This window comes from Caenorhabditis remanei, chromosome V, assembly GCF_010183535.1.
Source record: "Caenorhabditis remanei strain PX506 chromosome V, whole genome shotgun sequence".
Lineage (NCBI taxonomy): Eukaryota > Metazoa > Nematoda > Chromadorea > Rhabditida > Rhabditidae > Caenorhabditis > Caenorhabditis remanei.
The window spans coordinates 19,844,466-19,869,985 of NC_071332.1; the positions used below are offsets into that span (position 1 = coordinate 19,844,466).

At 36.6% G+C, this 25,520-nt stretch overlaps 10 protein-coding genes across 10 annotated transcripts; 6 read left to right on the top strand and 4 right to left on the bottom strand.

The window, feature by feature from the left end:
* Positions 1-299: 299 nt before the first annotated feature.
* Positions 300-3,894, bottom strand: GCK72_021432 (uncharacterized protein; the record flags this gene model as incomplete). Its single annotated transcript, XM_053734260.1, has 4 exons — positions 300-527; positions 2,527-3,046; positions 3,091-3,217; positions 3,612-3,894. 4 exons carry the CDS (start codon positions 3,892-3,894, stop codon positions 300-302), a joined length of 1,158 nt encoding a protein of 385 aa, XP_053583173.1.
* On the top strand, positions 310-1,545 carry GCK72_021433 (uncharacterized protein; the record flags this gene model as incomplete). Its single annotated transcript, XM_053734261.1, has 3 exons — positions 310-515; positions 561-1,296; positions 1,342-1,545. 3 exons carry the CDS (start codon positions 310-312, stop codon positions 1,543-1,545), a joined length of 1,146 nt encoding a protein of 381 aa, XP_053583174.1.
* Positions 3,895-5,917: 2,023 nt separating the features above from the next.
* Positions 5,918-7,070, top strand: GCK72_021434 (uncharacterized protein; the record flags this gene model as incomplete). Its single annotated transcript, XM_003104606.2, has 3 exons — positions 5,918-6,045; positions 6,093-6,831; positions 6,879-7,070. The coding sequence occupies 3 exons, from the start codon at positions 5,918-5,920 to the stop codon at positions 7,068-7,070; spliced, it is 1,059 nt and encodes a 352-aa protein (XP_003104654.2).
* Positions 7,071-7,250: 180 nt separating this feature from the next.
* Positions 7,251-7,616, top strand: GCK72_021435 (uncharacterized protein; the record flags this gene model as incomplete). Its single annotated transcript, XM_053734262.1, has 1 exon — positions 7,251-7,616. The coding sequence occupies one exon, from the start codon at positions 7,251-7,253 to the stop codon at positions 7,614-7,616; it is 366 nt and encodes a 121-aa protein (XP_053583175.1).
* A 712-nt stretch (positions 7,617-8,328) lies between these two features.
* Positions 8,329-10,199, bottom strand: GCK72_021436 (uncharacterized protein; the record flags this gene model as incomplete). The annotated part of the gene is made up of 10 exons (XM_053734263.1): positions 8,329-8,398; positions 8,443-8,558; positions 8,605-8,662; positions 8,712-8,819; positions 8,867-8,939; positions 8,985-9,096; positions 9,143-9,394; positions 9,448-9,662; positions 9,794-10,088; positions 10,140-10,199. 10 exons carry the CDS (start codon positions 10,197-10,199, stop codon positions 8,329-8,331), a joined length of 1,359 nt encoding a protein of 452 aa, XP_053583176.1.
* A 718-nt stretch (positions 10,200-10,917) lies between these two features.
* On the bottom strand, positions 10,918-13,310 carry GCK72_021437 (uncharacterized protein; the record flags this gene model as incomplete). The annotated part of the gene is made up of 9 exons (XM_053734264.1): positions 10,918-11,265; positions 11,311-11,619; positions 11,666-11,823; positions 11,873-12,032; positions 12,084-12,273; positions 12,385-12,539; positions 12,587-12,817; positions 12,865-13,193; positions 13,244-13,310. 9 exons carry the CDS (start codon positions 13,308-13,310, stop codon positions 10,918-10,920), a joined length of 1,947 nt encoding a protein of 648 aa, XP_053583177.1.
* Positions 13,311-14,326: 1,016 nt separating this feature from the next.
* GCK72_021438 (uncharacterized protein) lies at positions 14,327-15,372 on the top strand (the record flags this gene model as incomplete). The annotated part of the gene is made up of 7 exons (XM_053734265.1): positions 14,327-14,501; positions 14,550-14,616; positions 14,669-14,756; positions 14,807-14,891; positions 15,067-15,136; positions 15,190-15,274; positions 15,322-15,372. 7 exons carry the CDS (start codon positions 14,327-14,329, stop codon positions 15,370-15,372), a joined length of 621 nt encoding a protein of 206 aa, XP_053583178.1.
* A 1,492-nt stretch (positions 15,373-16,864) lies between these two features.
* Positions 16,865-18,057, top strand: GCK72_021439 (uncharacterized protein; the record flags this gene model as incomplete). Its single annotated transcript, XM_003104647.2, has 8 exons — positions 16,865-17,123; positions 17,172-17,238; positions 17,292-17,376; positions 17,428-17,534; positions 17,593-17,639; positions 17,685-17,754; positions 17,809-17,896; positions 17,944-18,057. 8 exons carry the CDS (start codon positions 16,865-16,867, stop codon positions 18,055-18,057), a joined length of 837 nt encoding a protein of 278 aa, XP_003104695.2.
* A 1,363-nt stretch (positions 18,058-19,420) lies between these two features.
* GCK72_021440 (uncharacterized protein) lies at positions 19,421-25,432 on the top strand (the record flags this gene model as incomplete). The annotated part of the gene is made up of 6 exons (XM_053734266.1): positions 19,421-19,514; positions 19,563-19,629; positions 19,677-19,798; positions 23,499-23,649; positions 24,422-25,169; positions 25,223-25,432. 6 exons carry the CDS (start codon positions 19,421-19,423, stop codon positions 25,430-25,432), a joined length of 1,392 nt encoding a protein of 463 aa, XP_053583179.1.
* On the bottom strand, positions 20,650-23,472 carry GCK72_021441 (uncharacterized protein; the record flags this gene model as incomplete). Its single annotated transcript, XM_053734267.1, has 4 exons — positions 20,650-20,838; positions 20,881-21,384; positions 23,084-23,369; positions 23,420-23,472. The coding sequence occupies 4 exons, from the start codon at positions 23,470-23,472 to the stop codon at positions 20,650-20,652; spliced, it is 1,032 nt and encodes a 343-aa protein (XP_053583180.1).
* Positions 25,433-25,520: the final 88 nt, after the last annotated feature.

The window sequence follows — 25,520 nt, forward strand, 5'->3', positions numbered from 1 at the left end:
CGCCATTTCCAATATGATAACATCCCGAATTTTTGGAGTTGGCGGCGACACTACAACAGGCGACACTGCTGCAACAGGCGAATTCAATACAGTATTCTTATTTGATTGTCGATAGGGAAGGCAGCAGGAGAATAATTTGAATAGAGACATTTGGTAATGAAATATTTTCAGTTTCTGGCCGAATTTCTTTCTGTATTTTCACAAAAGATAGAATTTTACTGGACTCGCGTGAAAATAATTCTCCCAAGGTCGCCAAGAGGCCACATTTTTTATTTCCAGTCTGTAAAACTCAAAACGTTTCATTCCCAAATGTCACTTTTCAAATTCTTCTTTTGCTGCTCGTCCTCACGAAATACCGCGTTGGAATCGTCTTCTGTAGCAGAAATGTCACCAAGTGCAGATTCAGCGTCGGAGTTGTCTAATCCAGAGTCACCAACTGAACACGATGCTTTCATTTTGAACATGCCGGATCTAGTTATGAGAGAAATCTTGAAGAATCTTGACATCTTGTCAATGTGAGTTTTGCGCTGAAAACTTGTCTCATCCTTTTCAAATTTCAGTCAGAAACTTCGAAAAGTTTGTCACGCACTCCGTGAATTCATTGATTATTCAAAACCAGATAACAACTTTTTTTGTATTGCTATCGAGATGGAAGCTGATGAGAGTAGAACAAATGAGATAACGGGCAGAGCATTTTCTCGTATTCTTCATAATTCGGAATCTGAAGTTTATTATAAATCGAACGAGATTTTCTTCAAATACGCAGAGCATAATGATGGCTGTGAAGTGACTGACAAAAACTGGCCATGGAAGAAGAACATTATCGAGAAGAACTTTATCGATGCGCATACTGACGATTTTCTGATTCCAATGTTAAAAAATCAGAAGTCGCTGCTGGACTCACTCTATTTATTACCAACAATCCCTAAGAAGAGTTCATTGAAAAATGTTGAAAAATTTTTGGATAGTGTCGTGCAAGTTCTGGAATCAAGGGACCGTCTTCTCAAAGTCAAATTTCTAGCTGTTTGTGTAGTCGGGCAAGATCAACTAATGGAATTGCTTCGTTGTGTTGACTTGAAGTCACTGAAAGTTTTGCAAGTGTTCAATGCGGTTGACACAGAAAATTATGAAGATCTGTATTTGAATTTTGATATACTAGAAGGCTGTGAAACTCTTTTCGATCTTCATGTGCATAAATCCACCATTTCCTCTAAACTCAGCTCATTGGCCCATATTTTGAATCTTATTGTTCATATGGACAACGTTCATTACGAAGAGCTATTGGATTTTAAAGAGGTTTGAGATTTTGACAGAAATGAATACCTTATAATAATTTTACAGAGATTCATTCATTCAAAAAATGCTCATAACGCGGAAATCCACTATAAAGAGTTTCCCGACAAGTCTCGATTCTTGGCTTCTCTCGGATTCTCAGACGACTCCGGTCATCGTTGGTTTTTCGAAATGCCTGATAGACTGATTACAATTGAAAACAAGATCTCATCGTGTTTTTCCTTTAAAAGCGAAAAAAAAATCATAAGTTGAAGTGAAAAATAGTATAAATGAAATCTGAATAAAGAATTAGTAGAATGAATTTTTTCACTTCCTTGAAATATGTACATCTAAACAATAGAACTCAAATCATGTTCCAGCTCTCACAATCACTAATTTTCATACTTGTCAACCGAGCCGACGCGTAACTCTCTTCAAATTATGAGCTCAAAACCATACCAAAATGTAGATCTCAACGAGTTCTATGTCCGTGACCTACTACGGGCCGGGAAAAAGTGCCAAAAAACGCGAAAATGGCCAAAAAAGCCATTCTAGCCCGGCCCGCGGCAGATTAACGAATAGACATCCGGCCCTCGTAGTAGGTCACGGACATAGAACTCGTCGAAATCTACATTTTGGTTCATTTTTCAGCTCATAATATTTATTTTGACGCGAGTTACGAGCCGGCCCGGTTGACAAGTATGCTAATTGTTATCAAGATAAAATTAAAATCATGTGGCTCCCGCAGACTGGATAAAAAACACCGACAAAACCAAGTTCTTCAAATTCTTTATTCTTCATCTGTGCTATATTTCAAATTTCGTTTTTTTATTAAAGCAAAGCCTGTTTCCCACATTTATAATTGTAATGACTCCATCAGGCATTTCGAAACTCCAGTGGCCGCCAGATTCTGAGTATCCAAGAGCTGACAAAAATTGAAGTTTGTCGGGGAATTTTCTATAGTAAATATTAGAGCATTGAGCAGTTTTCGAATGGAAGAATATCTAGAAAATGTTTTTATTATTTATTCATTTTTTTTAGCAAACTAGCCTCTTTATATTTTATTAGATCTTCATGATATACTGTCATGATGTCCACAGTAAGGTCTTGAATATGAGCCAATGAGCTGAGTAAAGAAGATGTAGTGATGCAATTTTTTCGAAATTCCTTCAGATTTTCGCAGCTTTCTAGTATTTCAAAATTTGGATGTATCTCTTCATCATTCTCTCTTTCATGAAGTAACACCACACCCACACGTTTCAATGACTTCATGTCAACACAACGAAGCAATTCAATCAGTTGGTAATTATTGACAACATAAACTTGTAGATTCTCCACTTGAAGAGGACGCCTTCTCGACTCCAGAACTTTAATTACACGATCAAACGCTTCTTTGAACGTTATTGCAAGAACTAACTCTCTGTGGCCATTCGGATTATATCCTAGACCAAAACCGAATCTTGGCAGCGGTGACTTTTGTTTTTTTAGTATTGGAACCAGAAAATCGTCAGTATACACATCGATAAAGTTCTTCTCAATAATTTTCTTTTTCCATGACGTCGTATTACCCCGTACTACACAGCGATCACTATGTTTTATGTAATAGAGAACGGTAGTTTCAGAATTATTATATGGTCTCGAGTCTGATGTAAATCGTGCGATAGGCATTATGTCATCTTCTCTCACAGAAATTTCAATATCGATCAATTTGTTATCTGGCTTTGAATAATCAATGAATTCACGGAGTGCGTGACAAACGTTTCGAAGTTTCTGGCTGAAATTTAAAGGGTGGAGACAAGTTTTGAGCAAAAAACTCACATTGACAGAAAGTTAAGATTCTTCAAAATTTCTCTCATTACTAGATCCGGCATGTTCAGAATGAAAGCCTCATGTTTAATTGGTGACTCAGACAATTCTTCTACAACAGACGATTCCAACGTGGCATCTGCAGTTTTTGATTGTCGAGAGGGCGTGCAGCAAGAGAATAACTTGAAAAATGACATTTGGGAATGAAATGTTTGAGTTTAACAGAAGGGGAATGAAAAGATTTGGCCTCTTGGCGACATTTGAAAAATTATTTTTGGTAGAGTAACACGTGAACCCATCTATTTAAATTTAAACTCCCATTAATTTAAACTTCCATGTTTCCAACTCATGCATTTCAAATCCGGATAGTATGTTAGAGACATTTTCCGCCGACCCAATAGTTTTCATAAAACCAGGTGGATATCTTTATAAATGGGAACTGTGGTAGTGTTATTATATATTACTTCAGTATTATTGTTAATTAGGAAAAAACAATAAGAAAAACTCAATCCCACTAATAAAAAAAAGCATACGGAATGGAGAGGAAATGGAGAAGCCTTTCACATGAAGTTCTTCCAGATATTCACATTCTTTCAGTATATCGAGATCCAAAACAAACTCGCTGTTATCATCACCATTATCCGATAATTCTTCTATTTCCAACAGTCTGAACACTTCCAGACTTTTCAACACTTTCAAATCAACATGACGAAGCAGCTGCCTCAGTTGATCTTGTCCATGAACCGAAATCATCAGAGATTTAACTTGAAGTAAACGATCTCTTGATTCCAAAACATTGATCAAACGATCGAACATCTTTTCAAAAGTTTCATATGTATCTCAGCTGAAATGAGACCGTTTTGCACAAACTTTTTTTTCAAAAATAGCTGAAACATTCAGCAATACGAAAATTAGACTTTTTAAAATAGTTCTAATTTTGATTTTTTTTGATAATCGATTTTTCCTGATAGTGATTTGAAAGTTCGAAAAAAAAACTTTTTATTTTTCTCTTGGAGTTATTGAGTTTTTAATGTCAAAATGTTGGAAAACACTCAAATAAACAAAAAATTATGTTGAATTGGCATTCTACTTTCTGAGCATCGTGCCACAGCTCCAGAATTCAAAAGTGGCGCCCTCGGGAAAACTTTTATAACTCATCAAAAAATGCTCCACATTAGTCGAAACATGTACCAAAAGATGTTTCTTGAGCTTTTCTACAAACGAACATTAAAAAGTTACATTTTTAGAAAGAATAATTTTTCTAATTTTTTTCACTCAAAATTTTTTTATTCCCATTTTTTTTCCTAATTTTCGATATTTTCTGGCTATAAAACAAAGAAAGAATGCAGAAATGTGTTTGATTATGTGTGAAAAAACACTTCGTATCCAGTTTGTGAGAGGTATGTTTAGGGACCGCAATGAAACGTGGGCGGAGTTTTCATTTTCTTCTCTTGGGACGTCATGGGGAGATTATTAGAATGTTTGACGGTCTGCCCTGAGAGCCCAGTACGCTAAAACAGAATGAAAACTTTTTACCCCTATGTAATCGAATACGTAGAATTCAATGAACAGACTTTCGTTTCACCCAAATTTTTAGTTTTCTCAGAAAACTGAAAAAAAGTTCTGCTTTTTTCAGAAAAATGTCACGTTGAGATCGTTGTAGGTCAGACTCGCATCGTTTTTTTACTGTTTCTAGTAGTTCTGGACATACTCTAATAGGTTTTGAAAGAAAATTCAATTTTCGTGTTGTAGAATTTTTCTGGAAGCCAGCTGAACTTCGAGGCATCACTTCAAAAAATTTACAGTGATTACCTATATATTTTCTGACATATTGTTTTAGGAAATCTCTTCAGGTACCTGGGGCCAAGATTTGGAAGCTTATTGATTCGTAAAATGTGGTTTTTTCGGTGTCCGAAGACAACAGGCTCAAAAAGAAAAGTAGTTTTTCCGACAGTTCAGGTTAATGCAAGTCAGACTCGCATCGTTTCTCGACGGAATCAGAATCTACGCAAAATTTCGATCTAGACCCACTTAGAAATTTGAAAATCCGTATTGTAGAACTTTAGATATTTGATGTTTTATCTCGAAATATGCTGAAAATCCTTCAAAAAATTCTCCTGAATTTAAAAAAATCACGTCAATAATATACATATTCTCCTATTATCAGCGTCACATTTGTGTTCATTTGGTTCAGTGGATAACACGGGGTGGTTTTATTCAAAGGGTTTCTGGTTCGAACTTTCCTAATTTTTGCCAAAATTTGACGGATTGAACGTGAAAACAGAAAATATTTTTTGCGTGGTCAGGAAAACGAAAGAATTCTCCAAGAGAATTCAGTAGAAACCATGGCTGACTAAAAGGTCCTGTAACTTCGGAGAGTGTGAATATTTTCGGAAAAAATTTTGGGAATGTACTTCCATTTATCTGAAGAACAGGCCAGGAGGGAATTTTAATGGAAACTTGAGTTTGAAAAAAATGTTGCGGTCTCTAGGTATGTTCGTTTTATAGCCAGAAAATATAGAAAATTAGGAAAAGAAATGGGAATAAAAAATTTTTGAGTGAAAAAAATTAGAAAAATTATACGTTTATCTGAAAAAATGGGATCACGCAATAATCAGTACTAATTTTTGTTCAATTTTTTTTGAAATATACAAAAACTTTGCACATTTTAAGTCTAACAATGTAAACGTGTAATCCAATCGTAAAAGCGTAATTCCAAAGACTATTACGTTTTTCATTTTTTATAGACTCACGTGTTATCCTACCGAAAAAATAGTTTTCCGAGAGGTCAACGCGGCTTCATTTTTAGCATCACTCGCAATATTCTATTTATTCCCAAATGTCTCTCTTCAATTTCTTCTCTTGCTGCATTCCTTCACGACCACCAAAAGAAGAACATGCTTTCCTATTAAATATGCCTGACGTAGTCACAGATGAAATATTGAAAAACCTGGATTTTGCGACAATGTGAGTAATGTGTTTTGAAAAATATCATCTGAACTTGAAGTTTTCAGTCGAAAACTTCGAAAAGTGTGCCACGCGTTCCGTGATTATATCGATTGTGTGAAACCAGACAGTAACTTGAAATGGATCAATCTAGAAGTGAAAGCGGATATGATTTTTGTATTACTTTCAACGCCCTCATCAACCAAAGATAATGAGTTCTTTTACAAAGAACATGATCTTCTATGTTTAATGCAAAAAGGTCCCCGGGATGCTATATTCGAGAACAACTGTGCCGATTTATGTGTCGATGATTTCCTGTGGCCAGCATTGAAACATCAGAAATCGTTACTAGACGAGCTATGTGTCATAAAAATGGTGGAATTCGACGAAAACGATCAGCCGGTTCCACAAAATCCCGGGAGGCTTGTTGTGCCAACTTTCGACAAAGTATTTGATGGTTTGATAAAAGTTCTAGAGTCGAGGAATCGTTTACTTCAAGTTGAATCTTTGGCGATTTCGTTGCATGGACAAGAGCAACTGATGCAATTGCTTCGTCATGTTGATTTGAAAGTATTAAAACGTCTGGCAGTGCACAGACTAGTAGAAATAGAACAAATTTCGGAATATAGTGAAGATAACAGCGAGTTCGTTTTGGATCTCGACATACTGAAAGATTGTAAAAATCTGGAAGAACTTATTGTCTCTTGCTTCTCCATATCCTCTTCATTCCGCATGTTTACTCATATTCCTAGTCTAACAGTTAACATGCAAACAATCTACTGTGAAGATGTATTACGCTTCATTCAGGTTTGCGAGAGCGGGAATTGACACATTATCCTACATATAATTTCCAGACCTTGAAGAATTCCAAAGCCTATGATCTCTCGGAAATCCGATTTGGACAATTTCCTGACAAATCTCGTTTTTTGAAAGCTATTGGATTGGCGGAAGATGACGTTCGATCGTTTCATGTTTTCTCAAGTGAACTCTCTCTAACATTCTATCATGATTTGAAAATTATGGATTTTAAAAAATGTAGTTCATAGCTATTTATAAAGGAAGTGACACATTCTATGCGACATTTTACACTAGGAACGGGGTTGTCTAGATTTATAGTAGAAATTTGTATAGCTGGAAACTCTTCTGTCAGTCAATTGGCTTTCAGTTAAGAATATTTATCAAACAATGGCTTTATCGATGTGTATACTGACGATTTTCTGATTCCAATGTTAAAAAACCAAAAGTCACCACTGCCCTTATTCGGTTTTTGTCGAAGACCTATTACGGATGACAACGGAGAGTTAGTTCCCGCACCAGGTCTTTTAGGAACATTCAAAAAAGTGTTTGGTCGTGTAATTCAAGTTCCGAAGTCGAGAAGGCGTCCCCTTCAAGTGGAGAATCTAGAAGTTTCTGTTGTCAATTATTACCAACTGATGGAATTGCTTCGTTGTGTTGACATGAAGTCATTGAAACGTGTGGATATAGATTTACTGCATGAAACAGAGAATGAGGAAGAGACACAACTATACTTTGATATACTAGAAGGAAATCTGAAGGAACTTCGAGCAGGTTGCATCACGACATCCTCTTAACTCAGCTCATTGGCTCATATTCAGAAGATTACTGTGTTCATCGATACGGCTTACCATGAAAATCTACTGAAATTTGTATTCATTTTTTTGAAAATTCATTTTTTTTCGAAGTCATCCGGACCCTTTTTCTCTTGAGAAATGTAAAATTGGGTATAATCCTTAGTCATGTGTGCCATGATCTTTGTGCTAAAGATCATGAACAAAAAATTCTAACAAAGATAGTCACCTCCTCTTGGTTATTCTTATCTTTAGTAAATGAACTATACTCTAGGAACAACTTGGTCTTCTTCTTCTTTTTCGTCGTTGCCTTTGTCTTCGCTATTGGTCTGTGTGATCCTTCGTAAAAATTTCACTTTCTCTTCTCGGCTACTTTCCGCTACAGTTGCGCAGCACTAACGCAGCAGTTATTCGTAGAGTTTACTCCTGCTGCGTCAGAGGCGCACAAGTGTTGCATAAAAGCGGTGTAGCTGTCATATGTGAGCAGCGGAACTGTTGCGCAACTGTTCCAGTTTTCCCCTTTTCCACCCCTCCCCCTCCCCCTCCAGCTGATTACTGTAATTGCAGCCTGATGAACAAAAATGTTTTATCAGTTTTATTAAATAATGAATTCAACTAGCAGAAAGAATTGAATAAAGAAAGAAACAGGAAAATGAAAATGATTGACAATTGATGAAGTAGATTCCAACGGCAGTGAAGTTGAAATGTTGGAATTTCACAAAGAAGAGTTCGCATGGAGGCGTTTTCGATTGTCACGTCGTGGTGTTGTTGGCATATTTTCAGAGCTGAAAGAACAATAATAGTGAGGCCAAAATCAAGAGAAACGTACAATTTGTAGATATCTTCTGGTGTGTAACTATCGGCTGACATATCTTGTGAGCGGGCATTCTCACGGAAAGCCTTCAAATGCTCCCATCTCAAATGTGTGGCGCAATCACTTCGTCCCTGTAAGCAGGAAAACATTGAAGATAAAGAAAACATGGAAACTCACGGAACACGTGACGAGAGTTTCCGTGACCTTGTTGAAGTGATAATTCCGAATAGTTCGCCTGAGAAAAAGAAAGTTTTTAAAAAATATTTCATGTTTTCATTACGAACATTGCTTGCCAGATGCTGTTGTTTGTCATTTTTAAGACAGTTTGTCGGATAGATCTTCTGCGAAGCACTTCTTGTTCTGGAGTAATGAGAGGAAGTTTTTCCATAAAACTGAAAAGTAATTAGTAAGTTATTTGAATATCTTCGAATTCAGTCACCTGCTTGTAGAATCGATGTTTCCAGTCAGAAGTTCGTCAGGAAGGAAAGCTTCACAGATGTCGAAGCAGAATTCTGAATTGATTGGTTTATGTTCCCTGCTTTAATACTGTAACTTACCTTGTAAAGATCGAAGAACAGGCTCAGGAATGGGCAAGAAATTCGAATCCACGGCTTTACAACTTCTTGGATGGAATGAGTATTTCCAGATATTGAATGACGGGTTGGTAATCTGGAACATTATTGTTCGGAAGGCCTTCGAAAGAAAGGTATGATACCTTTCGGAATAGCTGCACTAGCATATTAGTCAATTGATAAATGACACTCTCTCCGACGAATACATAGTTGGCGTAAAATTTATTCAAATCCTGATCGAAGAAGCATTCGATCGAAGAGATTCTGTGGGATTTATCCAGTTCCCTGTGTTCCAGAACTTCCAATGGGTTCGATTCTTTAATCGCATGTGACAGTGAATTGACTGAGCACTCCAGACGTTTAAGAGGTTTCTCAAACTTCGGAGGCAAAGTGAGCTGTAAAATAATCAAGTTTGTAATAATGACTGCTGCAACCAATCAAAACTAACAAGAAAGAGAGAGGCAGCGTTAAAGGATTTTATGTCTTCCAAATCGCTTCTTTCGTTAGCCATAAGCATTGACATCAGTGGGATATTAGGACGTTCGAGTGAGCAAGCCAATTCTTTAAGTTGTACTTCGCTCAGAGAGTTTTGTTGTAGAGCACGTCGCAATAATTGACCGACCTTCAACAGATTTCCTTCTTTCATAGCATTCGAAAGAGACACTGTAAAACGAACATTTATAACTAGGAGAAGGAAATCTGGAAATACTTGCCTGAAAAAAGAACAGGTATGCCACTCGTTTCTTGGAGACTTCTGGTAACACTGAATGACGGATTCAATGAGTTTGAGTGACCTGGAAGTGAGTTGTTCAAAGGATCTTCTTCTTCGAAGTCCTCGTTGTAATTTTCAACCGTCTCATTGTACGAAACCGGTTTTAGATCAGTAAACGTCTTTCCCATATCCTCGTATTTGTCACTTTCGTCTTCGAATGTTGGATGCTCAATTGGAGAATAGATGCCATCATTTCGCAAACTCGACGAAAAATTATTATCTTGATATCCTCTCAACGGGTTTCTTTTCGGAGTCGGAGCATTATTAGTCGTTTGCTGTTCACTTTTTACACTTTTCATTCCGTGTCTTGAATTCTCCTGTAAACCTCGTTTTGGAAACAATACGAAAATGGTGTTTGTGAAGCTTACCTTCGGAAAAACCTCCTTAACACTTTTGTATCCTTGTTTCTGCTTGGCACGAGTGTTCATAGTGATTGAATCAATTGGAGGAATCTACCTTCAAATAAATTCAATCAGAAATGTTACAATTATTGGAAAAATAGAAGGAAAATAGGCAAAAAGAGGGAGGCTACTGGAAAAAATTAAGAAAAAAATTGGTGTGTCATTAGAGCGAACTTACAAGTGTTGCACAAGTGTTGCACAAGTGTTGCATAACTGCTGGAGTACTGCTTCCGACATGTGGTAGTGTATTTGAATGTAAAATAATATTGAAGAGACGAATTGGATTAAGAATAATAATCAAGCAAAATTAGAAAACATCTTCATTTAACACCTTGATACAAATGACCTGGACTTAAACTCGAGGATGACACAGAAGCCTATGAATTGGTCAACGTCCACTAATTCATAAGCGAATCCTACAATTTCTCGAAAATAGTCATTAAAAGGCTCACACTTTCGATACAAGCTGTTTAATTCACAGGAAATATTCGTGAATTTTGTAAGGTGTGAAAACGCGGATGTGGTTTTGAACTTTTGAATAAGAGACATTTCTTTTCCTTGGACAGTTATCAAACGTTCAATTGATCCGAAACATGTATTCCGTCCTTCATCTTTGTAGTATACAAAACAGCTTTGTTGAAAAGATTTTTCGCTGTACCTTCGGGTTGAGTATATATGAGACTTCCGGCAAACAGACAATCTGGAAAGAACGATCTTTCTTTTAAAACTCTTAAAATGTTTTCACCTACAGAAATGTCTCATTTATCAAATTATTGTCCTCCAAAAACACTCGCTCATCTCGTCCAAACTGTTCATTGTCTATTTTAGCAGAATGTGGTGAGTCATCATCATCAACAGCTTTCATCGATCTTGGAAATTGAATAGGACAATCAATTTTTTTTATTGCCAAACAACATTGCGATACAGCTCTTTGTAAAGCTATGAATCTGTTTGCCATGTTGACAACTGTTCTTGTAGTATAAACCGACGATCCCCGTCCAAGTACTTGATTTATTCTTTCGAATGAAGCAGCGCTTGAGAGAAGAGGACTTCCGTCTTTTTCCAAACTTTTCACCATGTGGTCTAATACAAACTGAAAAGAAACCATCATGATAGAGAGACGGATACGTTGACTTACATGTTGTTTCATAGTCCCAAATTGTGGATAATGAGAAGACATCATTTTTTTCACTACGGGAGCTACTTCTTTGATGATTCGACATTGAGAAGCTGATAATCGGGGATCCACAATCAAACGAGTTATCAACCATTGAAGATAAAGAAAAAATAACCACTGCTCTCCTTCATCGTGCAACACGATGAGTGCTGGAACAGAAACATTGAACAGGTTCTGCACTTCGACTCCAGTCCTTGTTGAAAGTTGAATTGGATCCATGAGCATGGTACTGCTCATTCCTTTCGGATTTTTCGCACTGTTCAGTGATTTCTGAACTAGGTTCATTCATCTTGGAAGACCGGAAATCAAAACTTACCGCCCATTCCGCATTGACTGTACAATGAATTTTCACATTATATTTGCTTCCGCCTGCTAGAAGGTTTCTCATTACATCTCTCGACGTGCCTTCGTTAATGAGGTGTAGGCAATCATATCCTTCTGTCCATGGAGCGGGAAGACAAGATTGCTTTAATTCTGAACCAAAATGTGTATTATTTTAAAGTTCTGGATAAAAACTACTAACTTTTTGGAAAATAAGAATTATCGTACTCTTTGGTGTCCTGTTCTAACAACCAGGCAACTTTAGATCCTTTCTTTGTTTTAATCCGTGTACCGACAGCGTCACATCTCGAGCAGGAACCATACGATTGCCAGACCGGAACTCCATGAATCTTTTTCGATGCCTACAAAAAAGAATGGATGGATGGAGAATAAACGTTAATTTCATTTCTTACATCCATGTCTAAAACGGTCTGATAGATTTCCAAACGAATCTTATACTGAATCCCTTTGATAAATACATCAAATGGACACTTTTGTGTTTCTTCCACTTCCAGCCTGAGACGCTCGAATGCAGAGCAGAAGTCATCACTTTCAATTGTTTTCCTACTGTGAATCATAGAAGAGAGCATCACGACTTCCGGCCTGTATTCCGCAAATCCCCACTCGCTTCTGTTCAAATCGTTGGCAGCTACATAAAGAGGCCAATATTCACCACTGAAGTTCCATTTAATTTTTTTTGGTAGTGCAACTCACCGGGCCAATCCTCGTTTACGAAAACCATCCATATTAATTGTTAGAAACATGGTGGTAACATTGGGATAATTCTCCTGGGCTTGACGAAGCCTTGACAAATACTTCGGGGTTGTAGAAAGCTTTTTCCAGAGTGAAGATGAATGAAACTCTCGGTTCTGAAAATAATATGCCGCCATGCAATACCATGAATTTCTATAATAACCTCAAATCCAAAATCACCAGACTCCAAGATCTCTTTCAATTGGTTCTTGAGTGAAAATGTCAAAATTCTTGTTCCTCCCGCTAAATTGGTCTGTGACTTTCCAACACGGAGACACTCTTCGTTTCTACAATTGTTCTGTTGTGAGAGCAAATGACCACATGAACTGCACTTAGTGTAACTTCTATTCTCATGCTCCGACCATTTATCCACTTTTTTCATCACATCAGTTAACTGAAAACAATTTCAATTTAAATAACCCTTTCCGGCAGATAACTAACCGTAATCGATGGAAACTCTTTCAGCAATCTGGAAACGCTGAAAATATCATGACCGAGCGGGACAGAGATGTTGTTGTACACGAAAACGGAAGACACAATGTTCAGTGCATCTTCCCGGTCTAAAAATTGTCTCCGATCTTCATAATTATGATATTCTGACAAACCAAATTTCTCCTTAATTGAAACGTCTTGTTGTTCAATGAAATAATCGTAGATTGGCTCGTCGTCAACCTCTGCACCGAGGTCTTCTTCATTTTCTCTTGCATCAATATCATCGTTATCATCCTCAACAGTCGCAACTCTCTTTCTTTTGATTCTCCAGTTTTGATCTGCAATAGGTAACTCTACATTATCTCATTGAAACAGATTGATAACTAACGAATTGTTCTTTTGGATACATAGCCATGCTCACGAAAAATTCTTTTCTTCCAACATTCTTTGTCCATTTCTGAAATTTCATAAATAGACTTTACGACAAATAACTTCTGAAATTTGGAAACTTTGTATACGATCATAAAAGAAAACAAAATAAAATCAAAGTTTCGACCAATTAAAACGCAGTTAAAAAGACGATCTCGCTAGGGACCATGTGCAGTTGATGCCGGTCTGCTGCAGAACTGTTGCACAACAGTTGCATTCGGGATTCACTAGAAAAGTTTTTGTGAAAGCTGTGTAACTGTTGCATATGTTCTGATTTTTCCTAATTGCTGTGGAACTGTTGCAATCTTGTCGCGTAACTGTTGCAAAAGCTGTGAATGCTGCGCAACTGTTGCGGGAAGTAGCCGAGTTGGTCTCTTGGTCTGTCTGCCCTATTTTTAATAAGATCAGTATCCATCTTTATCACTTTTCATTTGTGATCTCAGATTCGAATATCACCATGATATCACCGCTTATTTTCCTTTTATTTTCAGGCGACCAATTGTTAGACTTTGTTGTGAATTCAAGGATTACAGGTAGCCAACGTTTCCCTATTGGATACCCCTTTGTTTGGCTACCAAAGGCAATCCGATGGCCCCCCCAACGGTTTTCCCCACATAACTAGGAACATCACAGCCTTTATTAACCTCTTATTCAATCTCTTAATCAACCTTTTATCATTAATTTCCGGTGTTTCCAGTTATCTAGCTTCTATTATTGAGGAGATTTCTGAGATAAGGCTGTATAATAAATTGGTCACTGATAATCTTTTTTGTTCTTTCAGAAATCTGGAATTTTGCGAGTATCGTCTCGAGCGGCGTCACTCTAGTCTCAACACCATTATCACATAAAGTTAATAGCAAAGTGATAAATCTAAATCTCTCTTCGTTTCATTTTCTCTTGGTCTCTTGGTCTGTCTGCCCTATTTTTAATAAGATCACTATCCATCTTTTTTTTTTCACTTTTCATTTGTGATCTCTATTCAAATATCACTATGATATCACCGCTTATTTTCCCCTTTCTCCTCGCGATACCTATTGTTCAAATGTGTATTCGTATGATACCTCCAGATGACGTGTCTTTTGGCACAACATCTACTACCCAAGCTTCTCCAATAACTACTGAGCAATGCACTACGTCATCATGCCAAGCAACAATGACTACACCGGAAGAAGAAACTCCTGAAACCTCTGCCGCCCCTGTCACGATGGCTCCCACATGTAAGTAGAATCCACCCATTTCTTTTGAATATTGCGAGTTTATTTTAGTGTGCACAACATGTGATATAGCTGCGATCGCACCAGTAATGGAAGCCAACACGGTTTTTGAGAATACGTGGGCTTTTCATCTGCAAGTAACAAAACAATAAAAATTGAAAAGGTTTCAGAAATACAGTAGGAACCGATGGGTGTACACAAACCAATGCGATATGCAGAAGAACCGATGATCAAGTGTGTACAGGAGTCACTTTATCTGTAAGTGACGAGAAATCACCCATAATTTTTGTCTCGGGATACACTTCCAGGCAACAAATGCTGCTGGGACTTCTACTATTTCCAGTGCTATGAATGCGAATCAAGTCAGCGGATTGCTCACATGTCAGGCTGATGGTACCTACTCCAGTGGCTCAGTATAAGTGAAATTCAGTGTAAACTTATTTAATAGTAGATATATGTAATAGATATAGTTTTCAGCACAGGAATCACCAAACTCGTATGTACTTTTGATACATGTGTACCTGATGAGAACGTTTAAATGTTTTTAATCATTATAATTGTTGTTAAGCTTGCTCAACGTGTAACATAGAAGCTGCTAGACCAGTGATGGACCCACCAAACACAGTTTTTCAAATAATGTAATTTAAAATAGAATTAGTCTCATTTTGCCCAATTCATAAATACTTTGCAGGGATAATACCCCCGCTGGGCAAACATGCAAGGTATACTCTGTTGCTTGTCTTCACCAAACTCAACAGTGCACAGTTGTTCTTTACGTAAGTAGAAGACTGAAGCTTCAATGAAACAAGTATTAAATCTTCAGGCTACGATGAGTACAGGAAGCGAAGAGATGCTTAGTTCAGATATACTTTAAGATTCATGGGAAGGTAGGTTTTGGGCGCAAAGATTTAAAAACTTGATTTGATACTTTCAGGGGAGCAATTGTTAGATTTCGTTGTGAATTCAACAATTGCCGGTAGCCAACGTTTCCTTATTGGATACCCCTTTGGCTACCAAAGGCAATTCGAAGGGGTTTCCCCACAAAACTAGGAACATCTGAGCCTTTATTAGTATCTTATTCAATCTCTGCATGAACTTTGTATCATTATTTTTTGTTGTTTCCAATTATCTCGCTTATATTAAATTATTTTTTTTAACTCCTGTTAAAACGACTCCAAAAACAGCAAACTAATACAGTACCGCTTAAAAGTATATTAAGTTTTGGTTTTTTCAGTTGAAAACGCCAAACTTTAAGATTGTGTCATGGTAATACTTATTGTCCCATCAAGTAGATTTTTAATGGATCATACAAATCAAACGTAGAGCTCCATTTTTGTAGTTAGCGACTTTTTTGTACGGACACTCCCTAGCAAGTTACGTATCGTCGAGGTAATTTCTCCCTCAAATCGACTCTTTTCAGTGCAAAATAGTGCGATTTGTGAGCTGTCCCCTAAAAATGACCATAACTCTCCGTACAAAAAAGTTGTCAACTACAAAAATGGAGCTCTACTTTTGATCTGTATGATCCATTGAAAATCTACTTGATGGGACAATAAGTATAACCATGACACTTGTTTAGTTGAAAAAATACTGAAAAGTCATGAGGGTGAAATTTTACGATTCCTACAGAAAAGAGAAACAGAAACAAATTAGATTAAAATTCCATAAAATTCCAAAATATAGTTGTGAACATTTAGACGTCCCAAAAAACATTGAGACGTCCCTTGAACACGTTCAGTGATTTCCAGTGTTGAAGGGACGTTTAAATATTTTTTGGGACGTCTAATTATTTAAAATCAGATTTTGGGATTTCAAGGGACGTCTAAACGTTTTTTGGGACGTCTAAACATTCCTGAGCAAGTTTGGGATATGAAAGGACGTTAAAATGTTTCAAAGGACGTCTAAATGTTTCAAGGGACGTTTAAGTGTTTTAAGGGACGTCTAAGTATTTTTTGGGACGTTCAAGTTTTTAAAGGACCTCTAAACTGAAATAGAGCCATAAAAATAGACATTATAGCTCACTTTTTTTTAACTTACAGTCCCTTCTTGAGTCATGCATTTGGTTAGAATCAAATAATGACCGCAAGGGGAAAAGAATTGTGCGAATAGTTAATAGGATTAATTTTACAAAGTAGTTTAAAAAACCCCAAACGTTTTCCCAACCCCATTATCACATAAAGTTAATAGCATAATAACCAACAAGTATCGCTCTTAGTTTCACTATTTTGTCGCAGTCCGCCCTACTTTTTAACATGACCTCCTTTACTATCTATCCTAACCACTTTTTATTTGTGTTCTCATATTCTTTTATTACCATGATATTCCCACTAATTTTCCCCTTTCTTCTAACAATACCTTTTGTTCAAATGTGTATTCGTATGATACCTCCAGAAGACGTATCTATTGGTACAATATCTGCTACTCAATCTACTACTCAAGCTTCTCCGATAACAACTGTACAATGTACTGCGTCATCATGCCAAACATCAACGACTACACCGGTAAGAGTGACTCCTGTAATGGTTTCTCCTGTAACCACAGTTACTGAAACTGTTGCACCTGTAACCACAGCTACTGAAACTGCTGCACCTGTAACCACAGCAACTGTCACGATGGCTCCCACGTGTAAGTAGAATCCACCAATTTCTATTGAGCATTTGGACTTTATTTCAGTGTGCACAAAATGTGATATAGCTGCGATCGCACCAGTGATGGAAGCCAACACAGGTTTTGAGAATACGTGGGCTTTTCAACAGCAAATAACAAAAAATAAAAATATTGAAACGGTTTCAGAAATACAGTAGGAGACGATGGGTGCACACAAACCAATGCAATATGCAAAAGAACCGATGATCAAGTTTGTACAGTCACTTTATCTGTATGTCACCAGAAATTTCCAAGATTTTTTTGACTTGAGAAACACTTCCAGGCAACAAATGCTGCTGGGACTTCTACTATTTCCAGTGCCATGAATGTGAATCAAATCAGCGGATTGCTCACTTGTCAGGCTGATGGTACCTACTCCAGTGGCTCAGTGTAAGTGAAATTCAGTGTCAGTTTATATAATAGCAGAAAAAATGTATACCTTTTTAAGCACTGGAATCACCAAACTCTTATGCTCTTTCGATAGATGTGCAACTGGTAAGGACGGTTTCAATTTTTTGTAGCATCTCACTTGTGTTTCAGCTTGCGCAACATGTGACATAGAAGCTGCTAAACCATTGATGGACCCGCCCGGTACATCTTTTATGACAGCGTAATTTTTCAATAATTTTAGACTTAGTTTGACGTATTCATCAATACTTTGCAGTGATATTACACCTAGTGGACAAACATGCAAGAAATTCGCTGTTGGTTGTTATCACGACACTCAAGCGTGTCCTTCAATTTCTCTTTTCGTAAGTTAAAGACTTAAACTGTAATGAAATAAGTATTAAATCTCCAGGCTGAGCTCGATACCGGAAGAGAAGAGTCTATATTATCTGCGACCGACACGTCAAGTATGAGCGCCGCAATTGACTGCGGAACTGATGGAAAATTAACATACAATGGATTGTAGGTTTTTGGGTGTGCAAATATGAAAGTTTGATCTGAAATTTTTAGGACACCAATTGTTAGATTTCGTTGCGAATTCACCGGTTGCTGACGCCTGGACTCTTTTTTTCTGAAACAGTGTCTTTCAATGTTTGAAACATATTTTGTCCTTAACATTATTAATAGTGATTTTTTCTACAAATGAATAAAGTTGGATACTTAATAAGAAAAAATATCAAATGTTAATGAATTTAAAATAATACTAAACACTCTTGTGTCATTATAACTAAAAACAAATTACGACTAAACAAAAATTAATGGATAATTAAAGTTCGAAAAGCTTAATTCTAATTTACAAGCTGAATCGCGATATTTCTCGGAGAAGCACGACGAAATGAAATGATAAAATTATCTTGTTGCATGAAAGTAATGAGCGCCTTTATTTTTCTTACTTCGAATTGGCATATCCATATTTTTGAATGGAGACGGTAAGTTTTTGTCAAGACTAAGTAAGAAAAGTAAAAAACTCATTGGCTTTCAGAAAACATACTCATTTAATTGATTCGCTGATTCAAAGTATTTGAAAGTATAGTCGTGATTTGTCTTCAATCAAAACTGAAAACGGAGAAAATGAATATGTTATAAAGAATAGAGATGAACAAAATCGAAATGGGATGGCAAACGACACATTTTAAGGGATGAAATTAGTGGGCGAGGGAACCGTACGAAATGTCGGTAGATATGTTAAACGGCAAGAATAACACGGTGCGGGTCGTATATGTCTCCCGCTTTTGTACGGATCCACATACCAGGCATATAACTAGCACATAAATTTCCTATTGCTCCCATATTCCACACCGCGCGAACGCACAATGCTTCCATCGGGCGGTAGCTGTCCAAAGCACGCCAGTTTGGTTTTGCCAGCTTCATCAGTTTCTCTTCTCTTTCCAAAACCGTTGTGGACATCGCCTCAGACAAACAGATAAACACCACTGGTTTTTTATATAATATATAATATATAATAATGATAAGAATGATATATAGGTTATAGCATGGTGATAAACCAGTATCGCTCATAGTTAAACTATTTCGTGTCTCTCGGCCCGCTCTACTAATTAACATGACCTCCTTTACTATCTATCCTTACCACTTATTATTTGTGATCTCATATTCGTTTCTCATCATGACATTGCGACTAACTCTGTCCACTCTCCTCACACTTCCTCCAGTAGAAATGTGTATTCGTATGATTCCACCAGAAGACGTATCTCTTGGTACAACATCTGCTACTCTATCTACTACTCAAACTTCTTTAATGATTACTACACAATGTACGGCGCCATCATGCCAAACATCAACAACTACACCTGGTAAGAGTGACTCCTGTAATGGTTTCCTCTGTGACGTATACTCCTGTACCTGTTGCAACTGTAACCACAGCTACTGTAACTGTTGCACGTGTCACGATGGCTCCCGGCTCGTGTAAGTAGAATCCACCCATTTCTATTGAATATTGGGGCTTAATTTCAGTTTGCACAAAATATGATATAGCTGCAATCGCACCAGTTATGGAAGCCAACACAGTTTTTGAGAATACGTGGGCTCTTCAAATGCAAACAAAAAAAATAATTGAAAAGATTTCAGAAATACAGTAGGAGCCGATAGGTGCACACAAACCAATGCGATATGCAGAAGAACCGATGATCAAGCTTTTACAGTCACAGGAATCACTAAACTCGCATGCACTTTTGATACACGTGTAGCTGGTAAGAACGGTTTTAATTATTTAAATAATTTTAACTGACTGCGGAAACGATGGACAATTAACATACCAAGCAATGTAGGTTTTTGAGCGTGAAGATATGGAAAATTTATCTGAAATTTTCAGGGTAATTGTTAGGTTTCGTTGCGAGTTTACCGGTTGCTGACGCCTCGACTCTTTTTTTTGAAACGTTGTCTTACAAAGCTTAAAACATTATTGATCTTAAACAACATTAAAAACTCTATGTTTTTCCGCAAATAAATTAAAATGAATACTTTATAAGACAACAATTCGAAGGTTTTTGAATTTAAAATAATACTAAAGACTCTTGTCTTTTTATAACTAGGTTATAGCATGGTTATAAACAAGTACCGCTCATAGTTTAACTATTTCGTCTCAATCCAATTACCTTCTTTACTATGTATCACTACTATTTTGTTATTGTCTTCTCATATTTCTCATCATCTTGTTATCCAGCGTAACCAAAGTTCCATTGTTCCGTACTGTCTGATCATATTTCTTCGTTTAGCCGAGACTACAAAAATGTGTTTTCTGATCTTTTTGTTGATTGCATAATAAACATGTCATTTTGACCCCTCTCTATCTCTCCTTATCATGTCCCTAACCGGTTCTGCAAGTTTTGATCTCTGCATGTTCTCCAACCGTTTATTTGTGTTTATTTATTTCACTTTTTCTCCATTATCGTTTTCCGTGATAACTCTATTGGAAAAATAATATTTCATTAGTCGGAACTGACTGATTCTAAATTCGTTTCAAATGATGCCAAAAATATATCACGATGAGGTTTGTAAGAAATGAAACTTTATTTAAAAATAATGTTTTCTTTTCGGAACACTATGAAGTGTGTTTCCAACTAAAATTCAAACTTTTCGAAGCAGGCCAGTATGTTAGAGAGAGTTTACTGGGGAAAACTATGCCTCCTCCGTCTTGCGCCAATCCAATAGCTTCCAAAAAACGAAATTTGTCGGGAAATTGTCCGAATCGGATTTCCGAGTGAGCATTGATGTCCGAATTTTCCATGGTCTGAATATATGCGGTGATTTGGTGATATTGAAGCTCACTTACATTTTTGAAGCGTATTACATCTTCACAGTAGACTGTTTGCATGTTAACTGTCAGATTAGGGATATGAGTAAACATGCGGAATGGAGAGGATATGGAGAAGCGAGTGACACGAAGGTGTTCCAGATTTTTACAATCTTTTAGTATCTCGAGATCCAAAACGAACTGGCTGTTATCTTCACCATGATCCGAAATACTCTTTGTTTCCAATAGTCTGAAGACTTGCAGACTTTTTAATACGTTCAAATCAACATGAGTAAGCAATTGCATCAGTTGCTCTTGTCCATGTACTGACATTTTCAACGATTCGACTTGCAGTAAGCGATCTCTTGATTCCAAAATCTCCATCAAACCATCAAATACTTTGTCGAAAGCTGGTACAACAAACTTCCCGGCGGTTTGTAGAACAGGTTTATCGTTCTTATCAAAAAGTGATTTTTTTGTGACACATAGCTCGCCGAGAACGGATTTTTGATGTTTTACATGGAATGTATTTTGACTGCCCCCCTAAAGTACCGATTTTTTTAGCTCATTCGATGAGTTTTCCCGAGAGAAAATGACTTATAATGGGTTTTCCTGTGACGTGACCTCGTTTTTGAGAAATTGAGATTTTTCAAAAAATGCAATTTTTTCTAATTTTTTTTTCCATTAATTTTTTTCATTATTTTTCGGGATTGTTCAAAAAAATGGCTTTGCACATAAGTGTAGGAAATTTTATGTAGTTTTTGACAAGAATATGAAACTTATGAAAAAATAATTTTTTGGTCCTGAAAAAGGTAAAAATGTGACACCCTCCAAAAAAAAAAATTTTTTTTCGAGGACGGCAAAGGTGACATATATGTGGTAAAAAAGTACAACTTATCTGAATCATTTTTTTATATAACACTATAGTCGCTTCCAGTTGAAAATTGAGGAAAAAATTGGTTTGAAAATTTTCATTTTTCGAAAAAATGTGACATGTCGGAAATGAGTTCGAACTTCTGACATTGAATTAGTTTTAAATAAAATCTATTCAGAATAATGATTTCCAGACTGTGTTCTATCATTTCCATTTAAAAAACTGCATTCCTGTTGACTTCTCTTGTCATAACACTCGTTAAAAAATTGCAAGTTTTCTCATGTGGAAGAAATTTAACTGCTCATAACTCCTCTAAAACTGAAGAAAACAGGCTCAAAAACACAGAACAACTTAAAAATGACTATCGCTTTTCAAAAATCATAATTGGGCTGTTTTTCGAAAAATAATTTTTTTCGATTTTTGATAAGGGGGGACCACATGAAATTTTTCCAGAAACTTGAAAAAATTTTTTTTTCGAAAACAACCAGAATTTACCGTTTTTAGCATCTATTCTTGTTTATAAACTAGTTTTGAGTTGTTTTCGAAAAAAAAAATTTTTCAAGTTTCTGGAAAAATTTCATGTGGTCCCCCCTTATCAAAAATCGAAAAAAATTATTTTTCGAAAAACAGCCCAAATATGATTTTTGAAAAGCGATAGTCATTTGTAAGTTGTTCTGTGCTTTTGAGCCTGTTTACTTTAGTTTTAGAGGAGTTATGAGCAATTGAATTTCATCCACATGAGAAAACTTGCAATTTTTGAGTGAGTGTTATGACAAGAGAAGTGAACAGGGATGTACTTTCTTTTTTGAAAATAGTAAAACATAATCTGAAAATAGTTATTTTTATTAAATTTGATTAGGAGCGTGGACAATATTAGAAATTCGAACTCATTTCCAGCATGTCACATTTTTTCGAAAAATAAAAATTTTCAGAGCAATTTTTTCCTTAATTTTCAACTGGAAGCGACTATAGTGCTATATGAAAAAATAATCCACATAAGTTGTACTTTTTTACCATATGTATGTCACCTCTGCCGATCTCGAAAAAAAAATTTTTTTTTTGGAGGGTGCCACATTTTTACCTTTTTCAGGACCAAAAAATTATTTTTTCAAAAGTTTCATATTTTTGTCGAAAACTACATAAAATTTGCTACAATTATATGCAAAGCCATTTTTCTGAACAATCCCGAAACATAATGAAAAAAATTAATGAAAAAAAAATTTCGAAAAAATTGCATTTTTTGAAAAATCTCAATTTCTCAAAAACGAGGTCACGTCACAGGAAAACCCATTAGTAGTCATTTTCTCTCAGGGAAACTCATCGAATGAGCTGAAAAAATCGGTACTTTAGGGGGGGCAGTCAAAATACATTCCATGTTAGTGCACACCAAAGGAAATCGTCAATACACATATCCACAAAGTTTTTCGGGAAGATATCCTTTCGGCCACCACTTCTTACAACACAGCGATCACCCTTCTCTTTGTAGTCAAACTTGACAGGTTTGGATAATAATGAGGGTGATGATTTCTGCACTCTTACACGTCCAACAATCTTATCCGCCTCCACTTGTAGGTCGATGGAATTCAAGTTATTGTCTGGTTTTACACAATCGATAAAGTCACGGAACGCGTGGCACACTCTTCGAAGTTTGCAACTGAAAATTTTTCAGACGATGATTTTTAAAACTGAAAACTGAAAACTCACATTGACACGAAATCAAGATTGTTCAATATTTCTCTCATAACTAGATCCGGCATGTTCAGAATGAAAGATTCGTGTTCAGTTGGCGACTCTGGATTAGACAATTCCAACGAAGAACTTGCAGACGATTCTTCTAAAACAGACGATTCCGACGTGGCATCTGCAGTTTTTGATGGCTCCGCGACAATTCGCAACTGCGACACTTCGCAACTACGACGTTTCGCAACTGGGACGTTTCACAACTGTGATGTTTCGCAACCATTAAACTAGCAATAGTTTAACCAATTTTTGTCTAAAAATGTGACAGATAACTTTTTCTTCTATTTAATTATTTTCAAATATGTCCCTAAGCACTTTGGTACACTCAACATTTTTAGCTGACCCAAATATGCAAATGCTCAGTGGTTGCGAAACGTCGTGGTTGCGAAATGTCGTAGTTGCGAAACGTCGCAGTTGTGAAATGACTAGTTGGGCGAAGTGTCGCAGTTGCGAAACCTACGTGAGTTGCGGAATGTCGCAGTTGCGAAATGTCGCAGTTGTGAATTGTCGCGGAGCCTTTTTGATTGTCGTGAGGACGTGCAGCAAGAGAAGAACTTAAAAAATGACATTCGGAAATGAATAGAATTTTGAGAGTGACGTTAAAAATGAAGCAGAGTTGACCTCTTGTATTATATTGTGCCGGTAGGATAGCACGTTTAAACTTAAAATGTGCAAAGTTTTTGTAACTTTCGAAAAACAATTTGAATACAAATAAGCAATGATTTGTGCGTGATCACTCTTTTTCAGATATGCCCCAAGGTCAAACATGATTCATTTCACAAATGTCACTTTTCAAGTTCCTCTCTTACTGCTTTCCATCACGACCAAAATATTACAATTGGCAACAGAACCAGAATGTTTTTCTATTGAATATGCCGGATCTAGTTATGAGAGAAATATTGAAAAACCTTGATTTCGTGTCAATGTGAGTTTGGAGTTTTGATTTAAAAAAACAAAGTTTTTCAGTTGCAAACTTCGAAGAGTGTGCCACGCGCTCCGTGACTTTATCGATTGTGTTAAACCAGACAGTAACTTGGAAGTGATCGACCTAAAAGTGAGAGCGGATATGATATTTGGACTTGTTAGAGTGCAGAAATCTATACCCTTCCCATTAACTTTCAAGTTTGACTACAATGAAATCGATGATGGATGTGTTGTAAGAAGTGGTGGCCAAGAGGATTTCTTCTCGAAAAACTTTGTGGATGTGTGTATTGACGATTTCCTTTTGAGTGCACTGAAACATCAAAAATCACTTCTCGGCCATCTATGTGTCACAAAAAAATTAGTTTACGATAAGCACTATAACCCTGTCCCACAAACCGCCGGGAAGTTTGTTGTACCAACTTTCGACAAGATATTTGATGGTTTGATGAAGGTTCTGGAATCCAGGAATCGTCCACTTAAAGGTGAATCTCTGATAATTTCGGTACATGGACAAGATCAGCTGATACAATTGCTTAGTCATGTTGATTTAAAAGTATTAAAAAGTCTGGAAGTGCGCAGACTATTAGAAACAGAAACATTTTGGGACTACCGTGAAGATGACAGCGAATTTGTTTTGGATCTCGACATACTGAAAAATTGTAAAAATCTGAAACACCTTCATGTGAAACGCTTCTCCATTTCCTCTTCATTCCGCATGTTTGCTCATATTCCTGACCTAAAAGTCAACATGCAAACAATCTACTGTGAAGATTTATTACTCTTCAAAAATGTAAGTAAACTTCAAAGCCACGAAATCACAATCACCACACACAGTATTTTCAGACCATGGAGAATTCAAAAGCCTCTGGTATTTCGGTAATTCGATTTGGACAGTTTCCCGACAAATCTCGTTTTTTGGAAGCTATTGGATTGGCGGAAGATGGCAGAGAGAAGGACATAGTTTTCCCCAGTAAACTGTCTCTAACATACTTACCTGAATTCAACTTTATGAAGTTTAGAAGTGCGGATTATTGTTGGGAGCTCATTTCATAGTGTTCTGAAAGGAAATATTTTTTGAATAAAGTTTTCTGTCTTACTGTACAAAGAGTTCCCCGTTAAGACTCGTTTCGGGGAAAGTCTC